Below are 25391 nucleotides of genomic sequence, written 5' to 3'. Positions count from 1 at the left end.
AAATTTTTATTTCAACGTCGCATCGCCGATGGCTTTTTTCTCTTCCTCGTATGCACAGCCCCATTCTATCTATAGTCTCGGGACAATTGTTACGTTAGTTCCGACTCTGGTAAAAATTACATTACCATTCGAAGATATGAAAGAACATTTCTTAAACGTACCCAGCTCTTGCGAATAACACGTGGGTTTCATTTATAAAAGATTGAAACAACATGAATCACTTGGAACGAATAACATTTAATAAATAATAGGACCGGGAAAGTCGAATATTTATAATAGTAATCGAATATTTTGCGTCGAGTTTCGACAATTATTTGTCACAGTTTTTTTTAGAAAAGATATTTGCACACCATTCTATTTATTGTAGCATTTACGTACCAATGAATTTCGTATTAATTAATAGTACTTTCGTATGATTTCAAAGATTCGACATTGATATCGTTTAATGCGATAATTCTTGCTGTTTCTTGATCTCATAATGTTTACGATACTGCCAAACTAAAATTTGATTAATCGCACATTTTGTATCTTAGGATGTTTGAGCGGGGCTATATATAGTATTTCTTGGCCGATTCCGTGGTTGAAACGTGGTTTAATAAAGGGACGAGCGGCCGTGTGAAATGTTCGTGACCGCTAACGATGCTCGATGTACACACGCCACAGCATCCAGGATATTCGGACGTGCACTTTTACTTCCGCGTTTCCATGCCGTTAACACGCGCACCAAAGGGACAGAGAGACGTTTTGTTAATTCATTGCTCGATGTCGACTCTTGTATCGCCAGGGATCGAGCTTGGTCGAAATACCAGAGAACTATAGAATTCCCTTGACTCGCTGAGTTTTGCTTCTTCCCTTCCATGTTTAGTCGTGGTAAAACGAGCGAATTTCGCGGGTTTTGGATTCACTGGGTGAAGGATCGCTTTGGGTACAAGGTACTATACTACTAATATACTACAACGGACATGTACGCGGTGTGGAGTAAGGGGAGGTGGAATTTACGTCTGTAAAAGTTACCTTGAAAATGTACATAGATCGATGCAAGTAAAGGTGTACGGTGACTCACGAAAGTTTTTGAACACTCACCTTAAAAACCTCTTATGAATTATTATGCGTGTTATACGAAACTTTTTGAAACTTCATTAGTCTTCGTTAGAAACTTTATTATCATGGTAATGTTGGTAAAATTTGAAACAAATTCAAAAGGCATTTAATACAAACGTATTATATTTTGTAGAGATGACGAATATATTGTATATAGAACGAATATAGTCGTTTTGAATATACGGATTGTAATATCTGGAAGAAATTTCTATTACGACCAATATAAAATATAATAAATCAAATTCAATGGCAACTTGAACAGCTCCATGGACAGCTTTCAACAGGCACGCTAAGCTAAAACAGCAAACAAAACCCAAAGGGAAAAGAAAAGGAAAAATAAAAAAAAGAAAAAAAGAAAATAAAAACAAAATCTCCTGCCATTCTTCCCGAGAAGCTTTGTTCAAAGGTTCCCACGCAAAATACCAGGATTGTAGTTTTGTTCGAATTTTTGGAAACGAGTGGCTGTTCAACCCTCTCTCTATGAATTGGCAAACTCGTTTCATAAGGTCCCTTTCTCTCTCTTCTTCTCTCTTCTCTTTTACCCCCTCTCTTTCTCTCTATGAACGCGCGTAACATGCTATTCAGCAGGCGAATTTCTCTTTTGCATGAGCCAGCCTTATGGTCATGGCATGCGAACGAGACGCTTTTCTTCTTTCACGAGGACAGATGGTCGATGTGTCGCGGGTGTACTCGCGCGAGCGCGCGTTCTTTTTCACCAGGCTGCCATTAAGGCTGTTGTACGATGATGATGATGAGGATCGGACCCAGAGACACGGCAAGAGGAGGCCTTTATAATTTACACCAGTCGTTATGGTGACTATACATCTCTAGCGATGGGATCAAGCATATTGTAAGAATCTAACTTTGAAGAAGCGAAACAGACTTTTAAGTAGATTCAAACTCGGACGGGCTCGAATATCGAGAAATGACACGAGTAGAATTCCGCTTGCGAAAGACGACGATCGTAATTATTATAATATCGATAAACAAATGAAATAACATTTACGAAACATAGATTAGTAACTTTCAAATTACAAGACATTAGAAGCTTTGTCTTCTGTAAAAATATATCAAATCTTTATTTACAATGTTGAATTTTACGAAATTTTATGTATTCGACTATCTAATTCCATTCTATTCTAATTCGATCTTGAGTAACGCTTAAATTCCACATGTGTTTGTTCTGGAATTCGAAACAAACTTGTATTATGCCAATACTTTATAAATATAGAATCATGAAAGATACGAATACCAATCGAATGTCACCAAATGAAACTTTTCTATTAGAATTGACTTGAATCCACGAGTAAATACCGAACTTGATCCCATCGCTAGTCGTTACAGTCGTTTCGTCGAGTTTTTGCACATCGTGTCCTTACCTCGCTGTCCTCTTGCTGTCTGACTGTCCCCTTACATAATATCAATTTCTCGACCCGATGAGACCTGTTTGTGCTTAGCTCCCGCCATCCTGAGCGCAATTTTCGTGATAAATTACAGTGCTGGCTATTTTTGAAACGTTGTTTTGTCGCACGACGAACAAATTTTCTAGAGGAATGTTAAAGAACCACCGAGCATGTGAAGTGTCGTGTACACTTTGTCCGAGTATTCTGGCGTTGATTTCACTTTTCTCAACAGATAGCTTTTTACATTCCTCCTACATGTTGAAAATTCTTTAAGTTACTGAAAAAATACTGATTTTTGAGAAAGTCTCTTAGATTTATGGATGGTGTATCGTAAAGTGCTTTAAAAAGTGGGCCTTCTTTCTTCTTGGCTCTATAGGTTGTAGAGTGGTACCCGAAGGATTTTAGAAATTTATATTTATAGAGTTTATACGTAGTTTCTTTTTAAGTGTGTTTCCTATATGCTTATCCTTTTTCAACGAATTTCTGGACCAAACATTTTGTTCTTTTTCGTACGTCACATCACTTCTTTCTTCCAAAAATCTCAAAAAAAAAAAAACAAGATAAAATAAAAATTTTCTATTTTGCTGAATGCGAGATGCATCTGTCGTAAGTTAATTATCGAATATAAAAAATAATTATCGAACTTTCCATTCTTCGTTATTTGAAACGATCGGAATAATTTTTAAGACATTCTAATATTGTACACGTTTATCTCAAACAATCAGCAAATCTCTTATCCTTTAAAACGCCAGAAAAATACATATAAAAATTGTCACTCGCACCAGGATTTCCCAATCCCCAAGACCAGAAATCTTTGTAATCAGAGGTAGAAATAATTTTTAAAATACTCCGATATCTCACATCTCACATTGCCTATAACACCAAAAAAGCATGAAAAATTCCCACTTACGATACTACTTTCAATGTCCAAGATCCTTCACCTCTTCACCTATAAACAATCTCCATCGGTCGATTCCTTTGCTCTAAGTCTCCATCGAGGCGATTGGTAACCAGCGATAGCACGTAAATCGGCTGGTGGCCGGTTCGACGATCGTTCTCGTTCTCGCATTGTTACATTTTCGAATTTATTCGAGGTCAACGGCGTGCGACGTTCGGCGAGACTGGTTCCATGGAACACGCGGTGTGCGTTAACTGAAATCGTAACATAAATTCCGCGCTTTTCGAACGCTCCGCGTCTCCAGTCCGGTTTCTCTCTCTCTCTCTCTCTTTTTCTCTTTCTCTCGCTTTATAGGTGGAGCAAGAATCGCTCCGTGTCCAGGTGAAGCTTTAATGCCGCAGTAAGTTATGTTGGAAAGAGGGAACGTGACTTTATTCCGGCACGGCCGTGTGTCCGTGCGCTTTAACGAGTCGTGTTTGCCGCGAGCGAGCGCGCGCTTTTTTCCTATGGCGCGCGGTATCTTTTGGAATTCGCGCGATGCGAACGGATCGGCAGAACTCACCGACCGATTGGTTTGTCATTGCAGAAGCTGAACATGGCTACGCTTCGACGATGCCGATGCCCGATGATATGCGGACGGTCACAAAAAGGCCAAAGACGAAAAAATCCCAAGGCAGCAGGTTGGTATCCTCGCGAACACGTCAACTACGTAGCTTTTCAGTTTTTACTCGTTTCTCAGTCCAGCTTCACGTATCTGATGTTTCCTTTTTATTTTTACTCTTTGCTCTTTTTCTTGTTTTCCCTTTCGGGAGGAAGCGATCTGATTTCGTTGTACGGAATAATAGTAATCTTCGTTCCGTGATTACTAGACTGCGGATTTTTATGTACTTATGGCAAATATAAACGTGCGAAAATGCAAAGTATAGCACTCGTTACAATGTTTAATAATTTGGAGCAATTTTCTATCCATTTGCTTAAATTCGTGAACATACGAATTTGCACGAGTATTCACAGTCTAGTGACCACTTGATTGTTAAGAAATTTTTACGAGTTTGAAAGTAGGTCTGATAATTTTAGAAAATTTTGTAAATTCTGAAAACCTGTAAGCGTGGAGAAATGTATTGTTCAATGTAGTCCACAGTATTTCAAGTGGTATACAAAATATCATTTGTTTTTTCCAAGAATGAGTTCAACGATTTATCATGCAAGGTTAATCGGGCAAAATCGTAACACAACATCGCTGGAAATATATCTTATCAGTACGTAGAAGGCCGCTACATTTGTTCCGAATGGCGTTGATACAGAACGTGTTTTAAAGCGGTTTCATCCTACGTTTGAATCTTAAATGATCGCGCGATTAGACCATTCAACTCGTTTGAAGAATGGTCGTCGATCAAAAACACGATCGAAATAATAGCACATAATAAGATTTGAGATATTAGAACGCTGAACTTTGAATTCGTTTTAAACACATGCAAATTCTCAAATTTTTAAACATCAAATCCTTAAAATTTTAATGTTATTGAAGACATAGAAATTATATTCCTTTCGTTTTTTTTGTAGCATTTTATTTACATTAATTTCTTTCAAGAATCAAATCATTTATCGTATAAATATCGCTTACACTATCGTATTAATCGTTATATTCACGAAGCAGTTGTCTTTCTCTCTTTTCCTTGCTTCATTACATATTTAGTTATTTGATCATATAAATTTGTAATATTCGACAGAATGAAATTGCTTTGAAAAATGTCCATATTATGTTTAGCTTACTAGAAAATGTAATGTCCACGCATAATGGAACGTTTACCTCGTGGAAAATTTAAAATTTCGTTGGTACTTGAAACGCCGACGTTTTCCCTTCCTTCTTTCTTTTTTTCTTCCTATCGCAAAGCAAACGATTTCACCGCTTTGAAGTCTAACAAGAACGTTCTTTTCCGTTGCAGGACAACTCATAACGAGCTCGAGAAAAATAGGTGAGTACTTCATTTATCTCATTAACTTAATCCTATTCCAACCTCTCGTTTTGTTTTGCTCGTATAATGAGAGAGCATAGCCTACCAAGACTGGGCAAACTCGCCACTATTCACCGAGAAAAAACGAAAAAAAAGTAGGTCTTTTACGTTGTATTTAACGCAATCTCTTCGTCTAATTCGATAGGTCCGGTTCAAAGAGATTTCAATTTTTAAAGCATCTTATATGCCATGTCCATTGATCTCTAAATCGTCAATTCTTGCGACAACGAGCCTAGTTAATCTTATACGTAATTTTCAAGTATCGAAACAATCGCATAAAATTCCATCCATGGTGCTAATAGCAAATTAAAAGAAAGTGGTTAATGGTTTAAGATTAATCCATTAGTCTTCGTACGGTCTCCATTCGAAGAACGTAAGAGATAATTTATTTAAATTTCGTATCGTCGATTCTAATCCTCGAAAGGGAATTACGGGAATTAATATAACAATATCTTTGTTCATCGTGACGTCAGCAGAAAAAAAAAAGAAAAGAAGAATTATCGGAGGACGGTGATGAGAGGAGGGTGAACAGTTGGCGATCCCACGACAAATGATCGTCCCTGGTCGTGTGTTAAATTGAAAGCAATTTACGGTTATCTCGCGTCGTTGTTCGCGACGTACAAAGGGCTGGGTCTGTTAATTAACATGCGTGATACGTGCGATTAGATGCGACCCTTTTATATACAGCGGGTCAGGAAAGTTCGAAATGGAGCGGAACAATGGCCGACGAGACGCTTAGTGGAACAGGTTTCCAAGGGTGCTGCCTGCACTAACCCCGATTGTCGACGTGATTTATAAGTCGCGGACCCGTTCTCTTGCTCTTGCTCCTCGTTCTTGCGCCTCTCCTGCGGAATGTATGAAAGCGAAACGGTTCGCTAGATCGTCAGCTCGACGAGTCAGTGGAACTTTTGATTTGTCACTCTCTCATTGACGAGGGTGGTTAGGTAAGAGCATCACAGCGGTTGAACAAATTGTTAGAATTGACTCAATCTCCGTAGTCTACGGCAGCGATTTTCAATCTGTTTCGCTTCATGGCACGCATAAACGAGGTAATTACTAATATTCTGGGACGCAAAAGGTATATTATATTTGGTTCAAGATAAGACGTTCACACCGGGTGGCTGCTGTTGCTTTTATTTGATAATCCGAGGTAAATGAGATTAGTGTTGCTGACTATGTAATCGGGTATCGCACGTTTTAACGCTAGGACCCTATCAAACTTGTCAAAATGACAGATTCCAAATTTTCTTTTTCTACAATTACTAAAAGTACACAGGTATTTTTGTGAAAATGAATATTGGTTTTTAGTTAGACAGAGGCTCGATTATATCGATCTATTTGTTTTAACTAATATCTGTTGAATTACACTGATTTATACGTGTAGAACATTTAGATACGTGGCAAAGACCGGTAGTTGTAGCGTTAGAAGCTGTTGCGGCATACCGCATCGATTGAAAATCACAGGTCTAACAGTTAAATCTCAACTGTAAACCAGCGAGATGGATACATTGGGTTGTAACGTAAGTAAGTTCGGTTAAACTCAATACATATTTTTCTTTATTTGACCGAACTTATTTATGTTACAACCGAGTAAAAGACTCGTCGACGATCTCTTCTATAAATAAACTGCGTAAAACATCCTACGATTTATCCATCGATCGTAACCCAAAAATCTTGTCAAATCGACGAATTGATTTTTCCACAAAACACAGAGTCGGACCATTCGGACGAGTTCGAAGCTCTTGAGGCGACGCGTGTTTCGTCACTGTGGTGGCAGGGCTGACGGAAGGGCGGAGGGGCGGAAATGTGCATAAACGTAAAAAAACCGAGGGCTTTGTTATTCGCTTGTACACCTTTTTGCCACACGCTAGGAACAGCCAGAGAACTCGGTACACACGGTGTACCGTGTGTACCCGGGCACACACGGGGCGCGCACAACCCGGAGACACAAATGCTAGGGGATGATGGCATATATGCTATATATGGTGGGAAAAAGGAAGACAGAAGTGCAGACAGAGATAGCCAGAGGGAGAGAAAGAATTGTGGGGAGAGAGGCTATCGATTTTTTTTGTCCCCAAGCGACGAAAGCACCACAGGAGGGTGAAGGGGGTAGGTGGTGCGTGGCACAGAAACGGACAATGTAAAAGCCCACACCGCCAACCACCCCGTTACACCACGTAGTTACGTTACATAACGCAACGCAGCCACGAGACATTCATGGAATCCGTGGCACACGAAGCTTTTGGTCTTCCAGCGTCGTTTGATCCACTGGTTCCGTTTATTCTTGAATCGTGTCGCGCGAAATACGGTTTTCGTATTCATGATATTAACCCTCAGATGCATCAGCTTTCCACGTGAATTGGAATATTTTAAATTTGTCTGGAATATTTTAAGTTAGAGTAGCTCGCCAAAGTATTGCTATACTCGTCGACAATTTTGACGAACATATTACGTCTGCTGTATGAAACATTTCGATATTTCAGTCGCATTGTAATAACATCCAACTCGTATCAGGTTTATATTCTAAAAATTGTATTCGTTAAACATCGTATTCGTCACGTTTTAGACAATTTTGAAACTACAGAAGTTTCAAGATATTTATCGCAAGCGTGCGTTCTGCAGAGATCACAAGAGTATTTAAATACCTGGTCGTTCACGATATTAATAATTTTCAATGTTCAGTGGCATCACCCCCTTAGTTTGCAATAATTTTGTTCGCAATAAATATCTTGTAACTTGTATGTATATCTTCGGATTGCAATAAAATGTTGTCGATATAATTAGGACAGTCCCGTCTTACGATAATTATGAAATTTGTCTTTGAAATTTGAAAATGTTTTAAATAACACGCACACGTAAAAGTTTCTTACGGTAAGTGTAAGACGAATACTCTTGCGAGATACTGTACGTGTCGTAAAATCATAAACGTATAATCTTAATCTCGTGCTTTTGCACTTTTCTCTACTGTCTTTCGTTTGGAAATAGTGGCTGTCAAAGAGGTGCTTGGAGATTGAGAGAAAAAATCTAATATTCGCGCGCTGCTATAAACTCGTAAGTCGATTCGATTTGAATTAAGGTAATTATAAGGTTGGCCAGGGTGAAGTTTATTACAGACAGTTACCACAGAATCTTAGAGCGAATATAATATCCGAATCGTGACTTTTATTCTACGAAATGCGCTATGCTACTTTGGTTCGCCGTGTCCGAATTTGAATAATTTTACTTGGGATTCATCAAATCCCACGGCGTTTGAATTAACATGACAGAATTTCAAAGTAATTTTCACCGAGGATACCAACGGTAAAAACTTCCTTGAAATTTATATTACATTTACTCTTGAAGAGTCGCGGGAATGAGAGAACCGTATGTAACGAGAAACTTCGTAATTGTTATATCTCTTTTACTTCTAATTCGATTCGATACGTACGCTCATTAATTTTTTTACCCTCGGATACTAGCTTCCAAGGAAATATTCGAAATTATACAACTTTCGTGCCAGACATTCTTTTAATAAAAGTAGCATTACTTGTAGAGAGATCGAGGCTTTTCAGCGCTCCATTACGTATAATATAATTATCTCGTGACTTGTAATATTTCGTGGCAAACCTATGCGAGTTAATAGTTTCAAAAGATTTAACATCTCTTCGGTCGATCGATATTAATATGTATTTCATTCGACGACATAAAAAATTGGATTGCAAGGAGATCCTGGCGCTTCACGGAATTACGATGCAAAAACAGGTCGGATAATCATACCCTAGAAAACTGATCCGCATTCACCGCGGCTCTTGATTTACGTTTCTTTAAATCTCAAATAGAAGCAGTCTTTATACTCGATAGAATTACAAGCAAAATGGGTCGAATAATCACGCTCTGGAAAACTGATCCGCATTCACTGCGACTCTCGATACGCGACCGTGTCGCGAGCTATGAAATATTCGACGGCTCCTACTCTCTTCGATTCTCTGTTAACCACAACCACGATCCATTTCGATCAGAGATAACGGTTCCGTTCCACGATCCACGACGTTTCAAGAACCAGATTAATACCGTTTCGAGATTTACAGATTTCATTCCGTTATTGATCACGTTCGTTTCTCCTTCTAAGTGCCTCGAAATGTAATAAAAGTAGGATCGGTAATCTATCAAATTATTTTTTATTAAAAGAAAAATAATAAATGAAAACGTAAACACGTTTCAAATTATATGTATATCGCTTTTCTCTTTGTTTGTTAATCAAAAATTATATAAAAATAATAAAGATTAAAGAGTAAGGTACATAAATTATATATATGGCGCTTAACGTGTTCGCTAAAACATTTCATAAACGCTATCTGCTGTGTTACCAGAGACAATGGTTTCGTTTTTCGTTTCAAAAAGCGTGTTTCCAAAGCGTGTCTCGAAAGCATGCTCGGTATTACCGTACGTGTATGCACGGTAATTTCGAATCGCAATAGTATGTCATCAGAAACACGAACAGAGGGTCTTACCGAGGGTGCATGCAGAGTGACCGAGCGTCGCGGTTCACGCATGGCTTCAGGACTGCGCCAGAACGTATAATGACAGGAATTTTAATTAATTGCTATAATAACTACGCGCCGTGTCCACCACGCGGACAGTGAATTTGCATTTGTTTTCGCCAACGGATCGCGAACGATTCTCTCGTTGCTTTGCGGCGAGCGCGGCGATCTGTCGGCCGGAAGTAGCCGAGAGCTGGAACGAAATGGAAATTTTCCGACGATTCTCCAACGATAAACGATGCTCTCGCGATACCTCTTCAACCTCTACTCTATTCGCTCTTAATACACCGTTGATGTATCGTTTGATTCTCGCGTCAGTAAATTTATTGCAATACGATATTCCTTTACAGTGATCGATCAGTTTTTTCAAATTACGTCTGTAATATTACGCGTGTAAAAATTCAACTTTGTACTCTACGCATTTTCCGAATCTGGTATCTTTTAATCGATATTTCCACGATAATTTGTAATAATGTAATAATACAATAATAATTCGCACGATCGCTTGGAAGCGAAGATCGAAGTTCGAGTACCGAGAACGAGTTCTCCATGCAGATATCTCGTTAAGCCAAGACTCGCTTCCGGTGGGAAAGGTTGATACGGAATCGCAACACGATGTCTGCATGTTAACGAAACGATATGAACGGGGATTGTTTGTCGTGTGGCAGTCGAATGAAATTTAAGTAGCTTTATTTTCTCGTTTCTTGAGCGACGCACCTTGTATATTCGCGTCTTGTGTTCCTCCTGTAGCAGGAATCTCTTAAATACGGTAGAGGAACCCGGTTCCTAGATTTAATAGGAGTTTTTTATATCACGGTTAAAAACTTCAAGTTCAAGAGGAAATTCTGCAGCGTAGTTCAAACAGCCAAGAATTCGATTTTACACGTGTCCTCGTTAATATATATAGTTGAGAGTTCATAACGATGATGTTGATTCAAATTTTGTTACTTATAATCAGTAGATCGATTTAAAATCATTTTCTTTATCTGCTCCATCGCGAATATTCTAATGCACCCAATGCTCTTTTTACTTGTACAATTTATAAAATAATTATTTTCCGGTACTTTGCTACTATTTTGGTAGGTGAATTATATATTTAATTAAAATACATGATTCTATATATGTAAGATGTAACTGCGCATTCCAAGTCATATCTTATTTAACGATAAATAAAATAGTAAATTTAACGATAGAATTTTCCGACCAAGCCAAATATATTCCACGCAGTATAGGAAAGAGAAAGGGAAGTAAACAGATAAATAATATGAACGAACATGTATTATCGAAAATTCCCGGAAAAAGACCATTATTATCAAAAGTATTATCGTTATCGGCGTATTTCGTTTCCTAACGATTTATAATCCTACACAACAGTCCGTTGGAGAGTACGCTTTTCAAGATCGACTATCACGCGTGCGCTTGCGAATTCGCTTCGGCCCGCAGATGTTAATTTCCCAACTGTTGCTATTTACGACGACGCTGAAACCATTTGGACGAGCGTCCGGAACGCAATTCGGAAATGGTGAAATTTTAATGACGCCTGTCCACGGGACGAATCGATATAGCCAAGATGTGGCGGCGCGCGAAAAGCAGCTCGATTTAAACGCGGTATCAGAGATAAAAAAAGCTCAGTAACTAAATCGATATTAAGTGATTCTAAAATTAATTATAACGGAATCTCTATCATGTAATAAGACGTTGATTAAGAAGAAATATCGTATATTCGTTAATAAAATAATTTTTGCTATTTTTAGCGTGACAGTATTAAATCTCGTATCTACGAAAAACAAGCAAGAAACGTTGTATCTCAATTGATATGTTCAACTCTGTCCGTCTCATTCGTAGCATTTATTTCGATGTGTAAAAAACTTATCAAAAATACATAGGCGAGTGATTAAATATTCCAAAAAGCCGTAAAAACGGTGCGAAGGAACTCTTTATCGGAAAGGGTTTTTCGAGCACAAAGGAGCAATTTTTCAAGCGAATATTGGGAAAGTCTAATCGCAGTTGAAGCTTTCTTAATTTTTGCTATGAATTTTCCAAACAGCCTAATACGATTCGACGATATAAATCGTGGTTTATCGTTGGAAGATTTAGAAATCGTTTTGGCCGTCCTCGTAGCGTGTAGTTCTTTAGAAATCTCGTCAAGAATGATTAATCAAGTGCAACTTGTGCAATTGGCAATGTGTTTTTAATTGGTTAACTCGGAACACGACGTGCAGAGCAATTACACGGTCGTTTGGCTGAATATTTTTATTCTTTGATGAAACGATCGACGTTCCGAAAGATACGAATTTATATGGTTGAATATTTATGAGTTGGAACTTGATTACTATAATTAACAGCTGTTTAATGATCCTTAAATAGATTAATAATTTTTTATTTATGATAGTACACGCTCCATTTAACTATTAAATTCACAATCATTGGTTTCTCGAAACTAGGTAAGGTTGATTTACTCCGTTTAAATATTTTTGTTAGGGAATAGTGAAAAAAAAAAAAATGAGAGAAGGGTTGGCTGGACGGAAAGTCGGCAACTTCAGCTAGTTCTAATTAAAAGTTTCACGTACTCTTAACATCGTGAATACATTTCAACGTCATTTCAATATCAAACTGGATGAAATTTTATTCCAATAGTAACAGAGAAACTAATTTATACTCAAACATTTAAACATTTGTTCGTTCTATTATGTAATACACGTAGGTAGTTACCCAACAACGTTCGTGAAGTAGATTGCAAGATGAATTTTATTTTGTTATTTAACACGATAAAAGTAAACGTACAAAATTCATCTATAGTCATTTACTTGCTAAACTTAAAAGTATCCCATATTCTTAGTACAGAGATCAGCTTTTCGACATTGTTAACTTATGTAAGTCATTGTTATAAATACTACACTCCGGAAATATTATCAGAAATCTACTTCGATAGATACTTGATTTAAAATTAACAGATCTTCCGCAAATTACCTTAAATTATTGGTAAATTATCGCTACTGATTACATTATGCACGCGATGCAAGTTCTGGAAGAGAATAAAGATTCTAAATACTACACACACTTATATAATCTATTAAACAATGGTCGACTTGTGTGTGAAAATGCTACTGGAGAACTTGTCGACAAGCAGGTGCTATTCCATCGTATAATCGAGAATATACGAGGAAGCAACTAAAATAGATATATACGAGCATTTTTACCAGCGATCCCAGTTAATCTTAAGCGTCTGTGATTTCCATAAGCGTCGAAATATTCGAATCTCTCTAAACTACCTATCACCTGTCTTATTGGTCGATTACCTGTCGTGGACGACGCCCATTGCTTGGTCAGTCAGTGGTCGTTAGTGACTCATCCTCCAAAATTGTTTCTGTCTACTATTCGACCGTGGATTGCCTTTCTGTACCAATTACATTCTTAGACTGATAGATATCTTCGTGCAATATATTTCATCGTGACGAAGTTTTGGAAATCGTTGTTAAAAAACGTCTTATAAGTAGATGGCGGATTTTTATGTACATATTTTTTCCGATACTTATTTCTTGAAACTTCTATTTAATTAGCTGTGTCGCTCGGGCGATCAAGCACGCAAGCTTCGAACAAGCTCGTTGCATCGCGAAGGTCGGTGCTCGGAAATCACGGCGAAGTCGATTGGTTTGCGAAACCGCGCGGATCATCGCGCTATTCTAAGGACGTGCAGCGTTATGTTTTCTTTTCATGTGCGATTGATTTCGCCCGTATGCCGAGGACACCGTGAAAGTGGGCCGTCACAGGTGCATATGTATGCAATACGCGCGGCAATCGTGCAAACGTCGGGGACGATGACACGTTGTCCTAAATCCGCTGCGCTGCAACGCGTCTAAAATAAATCCGCGGTCGAACTTTCCACGGGATCCCAGTGATTTATTAATCGACCGTTCCCATGGACGTTCTCGATCGCCGTGGCTTCTGATCAACCGAAATAAGCGACCATGTCTGTTTTCGGATATCTGGACCTTGTTTCGTTATGGTCGTCTTTACCTTGAACCAACACCATCTTCGATCGAGAATCGGTCGTCTAGTATTGCGAGAGTCATCTTCGAACGTGATTATGCAGCTTGAATTTTGATACGATCTTCGTCGATCGTAAAATAAAGATAGAGAGCGAATTGGTTCTGATCGAAAAAATATCGGACGATAGATACGAAAGATCGATTTGAATAGTACGTTGTTTACACGATGGTTGAGTTTGTATAAATACAGCACAGTACGCGGTACTACATATAACGCGAAACCCATGTACCTAATCGAAGACCGCATTGTTCACGCAATGACCACGCATCGAAAGGAACAACGGTTGTTAATAAATTTAATGTCTACCTGCTGCGTCGACACGGTGGTTGCATAACGATAAACAGTCACTAACGTCCGTAATTGTAGCTAACCGACACCTAATACTGGCTTATTACCCGTCCGACACAGAAGGATCCTCGTTATCGGTGCATTTCGGTTGTTGATTCACGTGTGTTCCTTTATTACCGCTTCAATCCGTCATTCCCTATCGCGAATATAGCGATTTTATTCTTAAATCACATGATTTCGCAATTGAAAGTTTATGGCATGCGGAGATTAAAATCGATAGACAATTTACAAGAAGTAAAATTTTATTTTCTGCTCTCGGTATGCATCGAGAAATTCATAAAATTTCCAAGTTATCAACGAGTGAAGCGAAATTTACGTCAACGTTCAAGAAACTTTGTAAACGATGAAAAATTACAAAAAAAGGAAGAAAAGTTTAAAAAGCAAGAAGAAAAGAAAAGGGGAAAGTATCGACCGAAGTCGATCAGCAAAATCGACGATGGTACTACGTAAAGTACAGTGGAGTACAGGAAGATTGAAAAACGTCATTGTCGCGAAGTCTTCTTAACGAAATTACGTATAAACGAATGAACGATCGTAACGACGACAACGACGACGACGATCGTTCCACCTGCTATATTCTTTCGAGATTCGCCGAAAACGAACGTTTAAATTTTCGATGACGAAGGAAAACGATATTCCGGCGAACGCTGAAAGCTTGAAAAAATAGCAGCGCCGGCGAAAATTAAGCCACGAACCGTCCCGCGGGGAACACGGGACGATTCCTGAGCAATTTGAAATGCATTGAATTTTTAAGCGACGCCCTTTGTGCCGTGGTAGCGCGTTAGAAGCAACTTCCGGTTAGGCTCGGCCCATCGACCGCGACGTAATTTCTCGTCGTTGAAAAAGAAAGCCTGCCTGTCAAAGATAATAGTCGTTCCGTCGAAACACGATTATTCCTGGCGCTACGTCTCCCTGTGTGTATGTACATTTTAATCAACCGTCGAAAAGTTGCACCATCTTGCCGAGCGACTCGTTTGAATTGATATCGAAGAAGTGGAAGATTTATCGGGCGGAAACCTTTGCTCCGTGCATCGTGAACACCGATAGAGGAAATTATCGAAGCTCCTTCGCTTATTCGCTCTTAAGACGGGGCTAAAACGATTTTTCTTTATTCGCTTTTTAACGAAGTAGGAAGCAAGTCCGCCTTAAATGGAATTAGTCGCACCGAAGCGGACCAACTAGCGTGCAAACGAAATAGTTTCCGAGCTTTCGAACACTTGTTCGTTGAAATTGAACACGGAGATCCGATGTTATTGATTTAATTCGAGAAGTTTGTATATTTGAAGGTTTCAGCGTTTGGACATTTTGAAAGTCGAGAATCGAAATTTTGGAAATTTGACGATTCGAAAGCGGACAAGTTTGGAAATTCGAAACTTTAAGTATCAAAGAATTGGAGACTCTAAAAGTTTCATTTAGTAGATCTGAATAAACTCTGAAAATTAGAAAATATTTAATTTCGAGGAACTCGAATTTATGTCAGTCACGATAACGCGATTCGATTCAGAGGTTTTTGTTACAACTAATTTCGCCTGTCTGGATGGAAAATGTGTCCGATGGAAAAATTAGAAAAGCCTTTTGTTTTTGAAGTGGCTACCTTTTATGTATGTATACCGGTTACTGGACCAAGTTTGCTCATGTTTCTTTCATCGTAACAGCGGATTTAATTGAATAAACCGCTGTAAACTATGAAACGCTACGATGACATACCCGAACGAACAAAGAAAGCGATAATTCATCGCAACACGCTAATTGCCATTGTAACAACTATCATATATATTGAGCTCGCGATGCGTTATTATATCGTTAGCGTAATTACGATACTTGGAAAATTTGCAGCGGTGTTTTGGTCTAGTACCTTGTGTTCAATTTCGCGATAACTTCGCATTGCGTTTATAGATTCAACAGTTTTCCACTGTACGATTAATCTTCCTTTCATACCTCCGTTTAAGTGGCGAAAAAAAACTAATAAATTACTTCATAAATAACGGTGTACGTTATTAGTGATATCTGTAACGTTTATTTACAACCTTTGCAACGTTCGAAATCGGGAAACGTAATAGGTTTTTTCACGATTTTCTGGAATGTGAAATATCGTTGCTGAAAAACGAGAAATTGATCGTTGTAACTTATCGCGTGTAACTTATCACGCGAGAATGTCGAAAATACAAAAAACATAGTTGACTCGGAAAAGCTGTAACGCCGATGGCTCGATAGTTAACTTCCCTTCGCAAAATCAAGAAAATTCTCAGAGATAAAAATTTCAAACGATTCTGACTCCGAGAGAGTTTACCAGCTGAAATAATTCGAACCATGGAAAATTGCCGATCGAAACCGTACTTCGAACCGTACGAAGCTGCAACTTTGAAAAATTCGAGACTTAACAAGTGTCCTCGGTTTTGTCTTCGTTTATTTCGAAGAATAGAAGAAAAGAAATATAGAGGCTGTCGAGGTGAATCAGAAAGAAAGGTAATATAGCGGGGTAAAGGGAAAGAAAGCGGCGGAAGAGAGGAGAATGGAAAAATGGCGCGAGTCGGTCCGCGCCGCATGTGTACGCGCAGTCAATAAATTTAGATTCGTGGCCGTAGATATAGTTGTGTACCGTGCATGCATTAATAGCGAATGCACGCTGCATACATATATAAGTGCACACATCCTTTAAATCTGATAAATGCATGTACTTAGGTGGAGCGCGCTGATGAAGCAGTGTAAATGCACCGCTTCGGCTATGTAGCATATGGTCAAGAATAAACGATCGATGTTATTTGCGCGATTGGCCCGATGTTAAATTAATTATTTGCCACACGCGATACTTGCGCGCGTACACGCTTGCGTTATCGCGTGCATGCATAAGCGCATGTGCAACAGCGTCGGATATTGCGTTCCGTTTCGTGAAAATTACCAAACGAATATTCAGCTAAGAGACACCGCGTGGCATGCGATCAATTCGTCTGTGTTCACGTTCTCTCTGCTGGACTTTGTTCTCTTTGCTGTTCGGTAAAGTAGAAATTTCGATAAAGTACGAAGGTTCGAATCTTGTTTGACAAATTTCGACAATAAAAAAATTGGCGTATCGGATAGAGAATTTCGGGGAATCTTTCAGCTTCGTAAAATCACGCGTCACAGCTGCGTATTTTCGATATTATTTTGACATAGAATTATTTTCGCTGGTTTTAGACAAACAACGACGAGACTTGTATATCCATTGAAAATATCTGTCCAACACTTGTTTTTTCCATCGTTGGAATAATTACATACAGACAACGAAGCATATCTGTAATTAGACAGGAAACTTGTCCTTTATTCAACAAGATGCCGTATCATCTATCTGGAAATGTATAATTAATTCCATACCGAACGGAACAATAACTCCTAGAAACCAACATCTCTAGATTTTTCGTAATTCCGATTAGTTTTAAACATTACTATTGTTTCTTCGATCTTGATTAGACTGGTATTGCTCAGGCATAAGATAGGTATAATTATCACGATTTATATCTCGTTTTAAATATAGCGATAGAAAAGAATCGAAAATGCTAATTGCACGGTCTGCGTGAGACGTAGTTTCTGTATATAACGTACTCTCTTCCTTTCATTCTTTTCCTTAGACCTGAGCGTTATTTTTATCGTCCACACACGTGGCTGAATGTTTCTTTTTGTATTGTGTTAAAAGGCTATCAAAAACGTAATCGCGAGTCGTTGCCGGTCGGTAAACAAGCGGCGAAAGTCAATTTCGATCGAATCTTCTCTCTCTGCCGTTGCGTTATATTCGTACACGATGCACATGCGCTTCTTTATCTAACGTTCTCATATTTTACCGCCTATCTTATCACGCTATTGTTACCCACGTGATCATCACGTTATTGTAAATTCTCGGCGTTCAATAATTCTTTCAAAAACAACATGACGCGTTTAACGTTCATTGTCTCTCGTTTAATCGGTATCTCATTTTCTGACTCCTTTCTCACCTTTCGCTCACTTATCTCTCTAGCGCTTCTTATTTTTCTACAATTTCAAAGTGGCTACAATCTGCGTCGAGTAAGTTTATTATCGTCTTTCGATCAAGAAACGTTATCGAAAAGCTTAACTTCGTGCAACGAGGCTTTTTGTGCTGATAGAGGGAGGAAGGTAAAGGGATACGTATGGTAAAAAATTTCTAGGCAGAAACGCACCTCCAGAAGTATCCTTGAGCGTCGTGAAATCTTCTACGCTTGTAAAAAGCAACGTAGTAATTACGCAAGCTCGATAAAAGCGCTTTTGCATGCAGCCGTAATACAAAAGTAGCCGGATGCTCGTTACTTTCGCAGCGTAATGGTGGGGCCACGTAACCATGCCAAAATAGCCGTGCCGCGTTAAAGAATACGATGCAAGAATTTTGCATAAACCGCGTATCGGCCTGCTAATCGATTTCACGGATCGATAAAGATCCTCGCCGGTGGATAAAAAAGTAGCGAACGCGGTGTTCCACGTGTCGTAATTTTAATCTGTTTTCGTCGCTTTAATCCACAAATTTCCCTTTATACAAATTTCAATCTTATTCGTAACGAAATTATTTGAAGTCATAAAGTCATAAAGTTATTTAGTTATCGTTAGACTACGAACGTTTGCACATTTTTGGGAAATCTAAGGCTTTAAATATTTACAAAACGCGGAAAACACGTAAAGATATGTAAAATATGTAAAGTAGAGCAGTTATCGTTACATTTAATGAATCTGTTTCTTCGGTCGTGTTCGTAAGAATGTAAGATTGGAAAAACGACGGCGGTTTGGTTATTAAAAGTAGTCGTAGCTGGAAAAATTCGACAAAGTTGAGAGACACTGCCTTCGATTGTTCATTGATTCCGAAATTGCGGGTGTGTACGTGTGCTGGTGAATTCTATCGTCGATTATCGTCTGACGCGTACCTCGTGCGTACATGCGTGAGTTTAATCGCGATTGACATTCTCATTTAATTCGTGTTCGAAATACACGACTGCCAGGCGTTCGCGTTTTAACCTATGTTTTCACGTATGACAGAGTGCAGGCTTACGCGTGTGTTGGCTGAAGCGTGCAGTTAGACGCTGATCTACGAGTCTTCTGATCTTTTTTAATTCGATGAGTTTCAGTGTTGCATCAAAGTATACAATTCTAGTTATTAGCGATAGTCGGAACACGAATTCCAATGGATATATAAAGTTCGCTTCGATGAAAAATTACGTCGGTAATTCGGATCGTGGCGTACTCAAAGATTAGATGTACGAAAAAAATTCTCCGACGACGTTGAAACGTTTTAAATGCACGTTCTCAAACACGATAGTCGGAGTTCGCACATTGGTTCGAATTTCGATGTACTTAGGAAGCAAGCATTCTGACAACTCTGTAATCTACCTGCTTAACAAAACTTTCATTGGCTTAAACGGAATTGTACTTTACTCGAAGTTCCTCTAATATCCAAATTACGGTCTACTGCGACACTTACGGAATTTTCAATGCTACGACGGAACTTTTGCTCACCCGTAGCTCGCGCATTCGAGAAACAGTATCATACATCGGCTAGATACGTGTAAACAGGCGAGCGAGTAAGTTTAATTCGTTAAAAGCGAAGCGTTCGAATCAGAATCTGATTTTCATCGACAATTCTCGATATTCATTTACGTAAGATTCGTTTCACCGTGTAAAATGTTGATTTATCAATTTTCAAAAATGGAGCGCCTGGACGCGTGACGCGTGAAACTTTCACCGCCATTTTGAGGTCAGAGTGCAGGGTTCGTGGCTGCAGCGCCAAGTATCCTTCAGTCTGGAACGTTGTCGGAGGAAAGGAGGCGCAGGGTGCACGTCCCGTCGAATCGTCCTTGACCCTGAAGCCGAGCTGCATCCTGCCTCGTGCATTTCGCGAAGGATACGCTCTGCGCTTGCGTGCTGCCATTTCCTCTCCATCCCTTTCTTTCATCCTGGTCGCCTTCCGTCTCCCCTTTTACCCATACTCTTCCTCTCTCCCTTCCTCCTTCCCTCCCTCTCTTTTCTCCCTTTCTCTCTCGTTTTGTTCACTCTCGCCCTCGCTGGCTCGGTTATTCCAATACTCGATCTTTATAATACGGTTTCAGCTGCTCGTGTCTCGCATTGTCTGGCTTGGACGCGTACGATCCCATTCCATCGAATAGTTTCGTTCTCGTTTCGTTGTTTTCCGTCATGCGGTATTTTTCGAGTAGTCGACGCGTTGCTTTGTTTCGACTGTTTTAGGATAATTCGAGTTGTTGAGCTGCGCAGCAATTTCATTTGCAGAGTTGTGGAGATTTATAGAAATTTAGAAAATGGGCGACGAAAATATTTAGAACAGTTTCGAACGATAGAATACTTTCCGTTAAATTTCGCCCGTATTCTACCGCATTTTGTTTCTTCTCTATAAAAAAACATTACAAAATGACGCTATTATTACTAGTAATCTCATTCTACCCGGAACGAAAAAGATATTTTTCACAATGCCCGAAAAACTCGGTGCTGAAAGAGTCACCGTCATCCATTCTCACCAGTATCGCGAGTTTTTCCTTACCCTTACTCCTCTTCTCGCACATATCCTGTATCATTAACGCTCCTGTCTTCTCTGGAGTCTGTGGTTCGCGGTCGATCCCGCGAAGATCGTAGCCGGACACGCTGTCGAATTTATTTTCCGCGGCGTTGCCAGCCGGTTGTTGCATCGAAATTTATAAGGTCGAACGGTTACGCTATAAATTACAATTTCCTGTGGCACGGCCCTGGAGCAAATTGGCCGCTGTAACTGCAGTTTGAAGGGTCGTCCCGCTGCCGCCTCTACGTCGAGTCGAATTCTAATTTGTTTCTCTATCGGCTCGACCACGGTCGACGAGGCAGCCCCGTTTTTTTCCACGTTCCGTGGCTGGAACCGTTCCAGAATACCATAGCGAAATCTGCAACCTGTAGATACGAATAAACGAGCAACCGGTGCCCCCTTGGCCTTCCTTTGCGCGTCTTCTGCATTATTTACGGCTTATGCGCTCTCTCGCGAATTTCGCCTTGCGATTCCAGGGCAGCAACGTTCTTTCGCTCGGAAGAAGATAGTTCGCTCGAGTCCTAGCGACATCTTCTTTATCGGTATAATTTATTGCTATCGTACACGGTATTCTATATTTATAGGATAGAGAAGTTGTATTCCATTTTTGGTCGCGATTCGAAGAATACGTTTGAGCAAGCAGTTCGAGAAGACGATTATTTTTATTTCGTTGAAGTAGAGCCTCTTTTAAAATACAGTTGTATCTTTCTTTGAAGACAAATCGCAAGTTGAAAGTGATACGAGGAATTTGAAGAAAGTTATCCCTTAAAAACACATTGTAATATTCATAAAAAGCGTCTACAAGCGTTCGGATACTTCGACGAGTCTGTACGATACAATCGCTAGAAATCGAAAGATCGAAGAACAGTAAGATCTGGCCGAATTTCTACGTGACCGCTAGAGATCAAATTCTAACCTCCTATCGAAAGTTCGAGCCTCGAGAAAGCGTTCTACATATTGACTCTTCTAAAAGGAGCAGCCACATTCCACCCAAGTCTTATTCTCGAATCGTATTAGTAAATGATATCGCGTTCGTAACGATCACTTTCAGCGGAACGTGCTCTGGAAACGGTCGACGAAGAGGAAAGAAAGGAAAGAAACGTTTCGATGAAAAGTTTCCAAGAATCCTTGGTCCCGAGAATAAAAATAACATACTTCCTACCGTTCTCTGTCGGTGTTGTTACGATCCACAGAGCACTTTGGAAATCAGCCGGAGACGTTGGCAGTAGCGATTCGTGATAAATTACGTTTATATTTATGGACAGTAACGAATGTTTCAGTATTAAGCAATCGATGGAAACAATCCGTGGCTTACGAGCACAAAGCGCAGGGCATTGTGTCGGGCCTGAAAGAATCCTTGATTCTTCTAGCTGTTTGCTTCCACGGAAGCAAAGCAGAAATAGAAACTGAACGCGACTTTGCCTCGTGTCGCCTTGCCTTTTCCCTCTTCTCGTCTTCTTCCCTTTCCAGTAATTCGTCTTTCACGTTTTATCTCTTTACTCTTGGGATGTTTAAATCTGCCAGTAGCCAGTAGTTCGGTCTGTGCGTCAAAATTTTCCACGATTAGATATCTCAATAAACGTTCCAGTGCAATGTTACGATGCAAATCTCGTTTCTCTTAAAATTCTAGTATCTCTCAGGAAGACATCGATCACACGGGGTATATGCTAATTTATGCTCGATCGCGGACAGTTGTACGATGTTTCGACGAATGCCTCGAACAGAAAGGGAACGAAGAGGCCAACATCTCTCGTAGATGGTGTTGGTTAAACGCGTCAACAGCTTGTCCATCGTGATAAACCGTAACGTTAATGGTCACCGATCGGAATCGCGATGCTGCCGTGGTCGTTCGTAATAATTATTTTTATCGAAGACGAACCGGAATGTTGGTCGAGGAGAGGCGAGAAGGAGAACCCACCAAGGCTGTAAACTGTGTTTTAAAACTTCGATCGGGTGCGTTACGTTATTGCTGGAAGGAAAAGGAAAACATCGATTCGATTCGCGTGCTCGCAGGCGCGAATATTTAAAAATAGATGTCGCCGCACGGGAGAAAAGCGAATAGTTGGTTGGAAACAGCGAGCTTTTCACGGGCCACGAAGGTCTTGCGATCGATTTTCTCGACGTTGTTCCCTCGCAGTTTGATTTCGCTGCGCACGGAAATTTATTGCGCGCTTTATTTTTGGAGTTGAAGCGAACCTGTTCACTTCCGCTGATCCTTCCATGACGCGTTCCTGATAATTTTGTAGGAACTTTATTTCTCAGCTCCTCTCCGTATGATCTAAATGTGAGGTTTCCAGACAGTTTTATTGCCAGACTTGGATTATTTGAATAAAATATTCCAAGAATAACGTATCGTCTTATCCGTAGCCGTTTTGAAATAATTTACCCCGGTTAGTTTGAACAAGAAAATGATCCTTCGTTGAACGATTCCGTCGTTTTCATCCGTCGGATGAATAAATTTGTTTAAATCTTAAAAACAATCTACTATTATCCTAAACGAAATATAGGAAAGCGCGTGTCTTCTTATAAAAGTCAAAGATTTACGAATAGCTATATTTTCCAGCAAAAAAATAATAGTTATCAACGATTTGCCAAAATAACTCGACCGGTTCTCCTAATATTATGTAGAAGAGGTTTTTAATTTACGAAACGTCGATACTCTGTTTTCCAAATTTCCGAGAAGCTTCTTCGTTCACGGATCGGAAGGTAGTTTGTGTGTATATCTTGCGGATGGAAAATAAATGAAGCTGTAGGAATTGTTAGAAAGATTATAGAGGATGTGTGATTTAACTTCGTCGGATGATATGTTAGATCTTTGATTTTAACGTGTTTTCGGGAAATCGATGCTACTGACGTCGAGAGGAATTTAACGAGTTAAAACAATACGACCTTCGCGCGAGTTTTGATACGAGTATCTCTTTTTTAAATCGATTTCAAGGTCCCTCGAGTGCTTGGTATATATTCAGGGTACGTTCAAGAATGGACTTTGGTCGTTTGTATTACGAGAAATATTTAGAATGATCATCGTGTTCCTTCGCTATCTTTTCCGAGTTTCGGATATAATTTAATATAAAGTCAACGATTTGTTCAATTTCTTGCAAAAAAAAAAAAAAAGAAAAAAAATGAAAAGTGTTGCAGCGTAATCCAATTTGCGAGCCAATTGTGCGAGGAGATAAGATTAGACGATACGAGTGGATCGTTGATTAGTATACATTTTACAATGGAAAAGATGCAATAGGGATATCTTATCGTTAATCGAAAGCGGTCGAACGTTGATTTTTATTTACCAACATTTTTCTGTTTATTTTGAGCGCTATGCACGTGTTACGTATGTGATTACTACATCGTGACTACTGCGTCATTATCGTGTATATACGTGCTGTTTGCGAGTATTACGCGATTACTACGAGAATTCTACCTACTCGAGAATGTAGAGTACTGGATTATTGCTCGAGTACCGTGCGAATATATCAGAGTACATGACTATTACCAGAACTCTGTGCGGAATATTATACCTTAAAATCGGATATTTTGTATTTTACGCTCGAGTAGATAAATGACGTAAGAATATTAAGAACCCTTTGCCAAAGATTAATTAATCGTTAGTACCTACTCGAACGGTATTAACAGATAGATATTCTATCAAGGTTACTTTTTATTCTTTATTTAATCATAAGCTGAGAAGTTACACGATCGTTCGGTCTTAGTATTTTGCCATTAAATATCTTTTCAAGTTTTCGAACACGATATTAAAATTTAATATCTAATATGAAACGATCCTCTGAATCTGAAAACTCGTTCTTCCATTAAAAATATTTTAACGAGGACGAAGTTAAATGTATTTCTATGTTCTCGAAAGGATCGACAAATACGATTTTCAGCCGATATCCATTGCAATAAAATAAGCGCAACTTCTTTTCTCGCTCGAACATCGAACGCAATTGCTCGAACTACTCTGGAATACGTTCGAGAAAATGCTCGAATGGTCATGCGTGCTCGCATGGATCCCGACCTGCGTAAACTCGATTTTACGTAAGGCGCGAGTGGAGAAAATAATCCGTGCGCCGGGAGCCTGTTTCCCCTGTGAGTGAGTGTACGCGTGAAACGCGCGAAAAAAGAAGAAAAGAAAAAAGAAAAAACAACGACGTCGAGAAGAGAAAAAGGAAAGCATTGCGAAATCGAAGACGCGGGTTTTGTATTTCTCAACGAACAAAACATATTTTTCGTGTGTTCTTCCGAATGACTGATGGAAAACGACTGACTTACGTAATGTCTCTAGAGATGTGGCTGTTATATGATCCGAGCATTGTTCGAAAGTCGAGGAAAGGTTCTCAGGAGTAGTTGCGAAAATGAGAACCGAAGGTGATCATTTTGCAACGAATTCAATAAAATGGAATATGGTGATGCGAGTTTTAGACATCTAGACGATGTAGAATAGTTCTACGACAGCCAAGTATACATTTTATGTTTCGTCGATACTTGGTCGGTCATAATTACGTGAAAGACCTGAGCAAG

The 25391-nt window shown here is 39.4% G+C and overlaps 1 protein-coding gene across 11 annotated transcripts in view; it reads left to right on the top strand.

Moving 5' to 3' along the window:
- Window positions 1–25391, top strand: part of LOC117230712 (max dimerization protein 1-like) — a 229270-nt gene that overhangs the window by 5917 nt on the left and 197962 nt on the right. For all 11 annotated transcript variants that reach the window (XM_033488420.1, XM_033488422.1, XM_033488421.1 and 8 more), the window contains exons 3-4: window positions 3989–4082; window positions 5349–5378. In XM_033488420.1, coding sequence (XP_033344311.1) covers window positions 3989–4082; window positions 5349–5378 — 124 coding nt within the window. The remainder of the gene's footprint in view (window positions 1–3988; window positions 4083–5348; window positions 5379–25391) is intronic.

The sequence above is a fragment of the Bombus vosnesenskii genome, unplaced genomic scaffold, assembly GCF_011952255.1.
Source record: "Bombus vosnesenskii isolate JDL3184/JDL3185 unplaced genomic scaffold, Bvos_JDL3184-5_v1.1 scf7180000013267, whole genome shotgun sequence".
NCBI lineage: Eukaryota > Metazoa > Arthropoda > Insecta > Hymenoptera > Apidae > Bombus > Bombus vosnesenskii.
The sequence above is the reverse complement of the archived record's forward strand: the minus strand, read 5'-3'. Positions and strand labels throughout refer to the sequence as shown.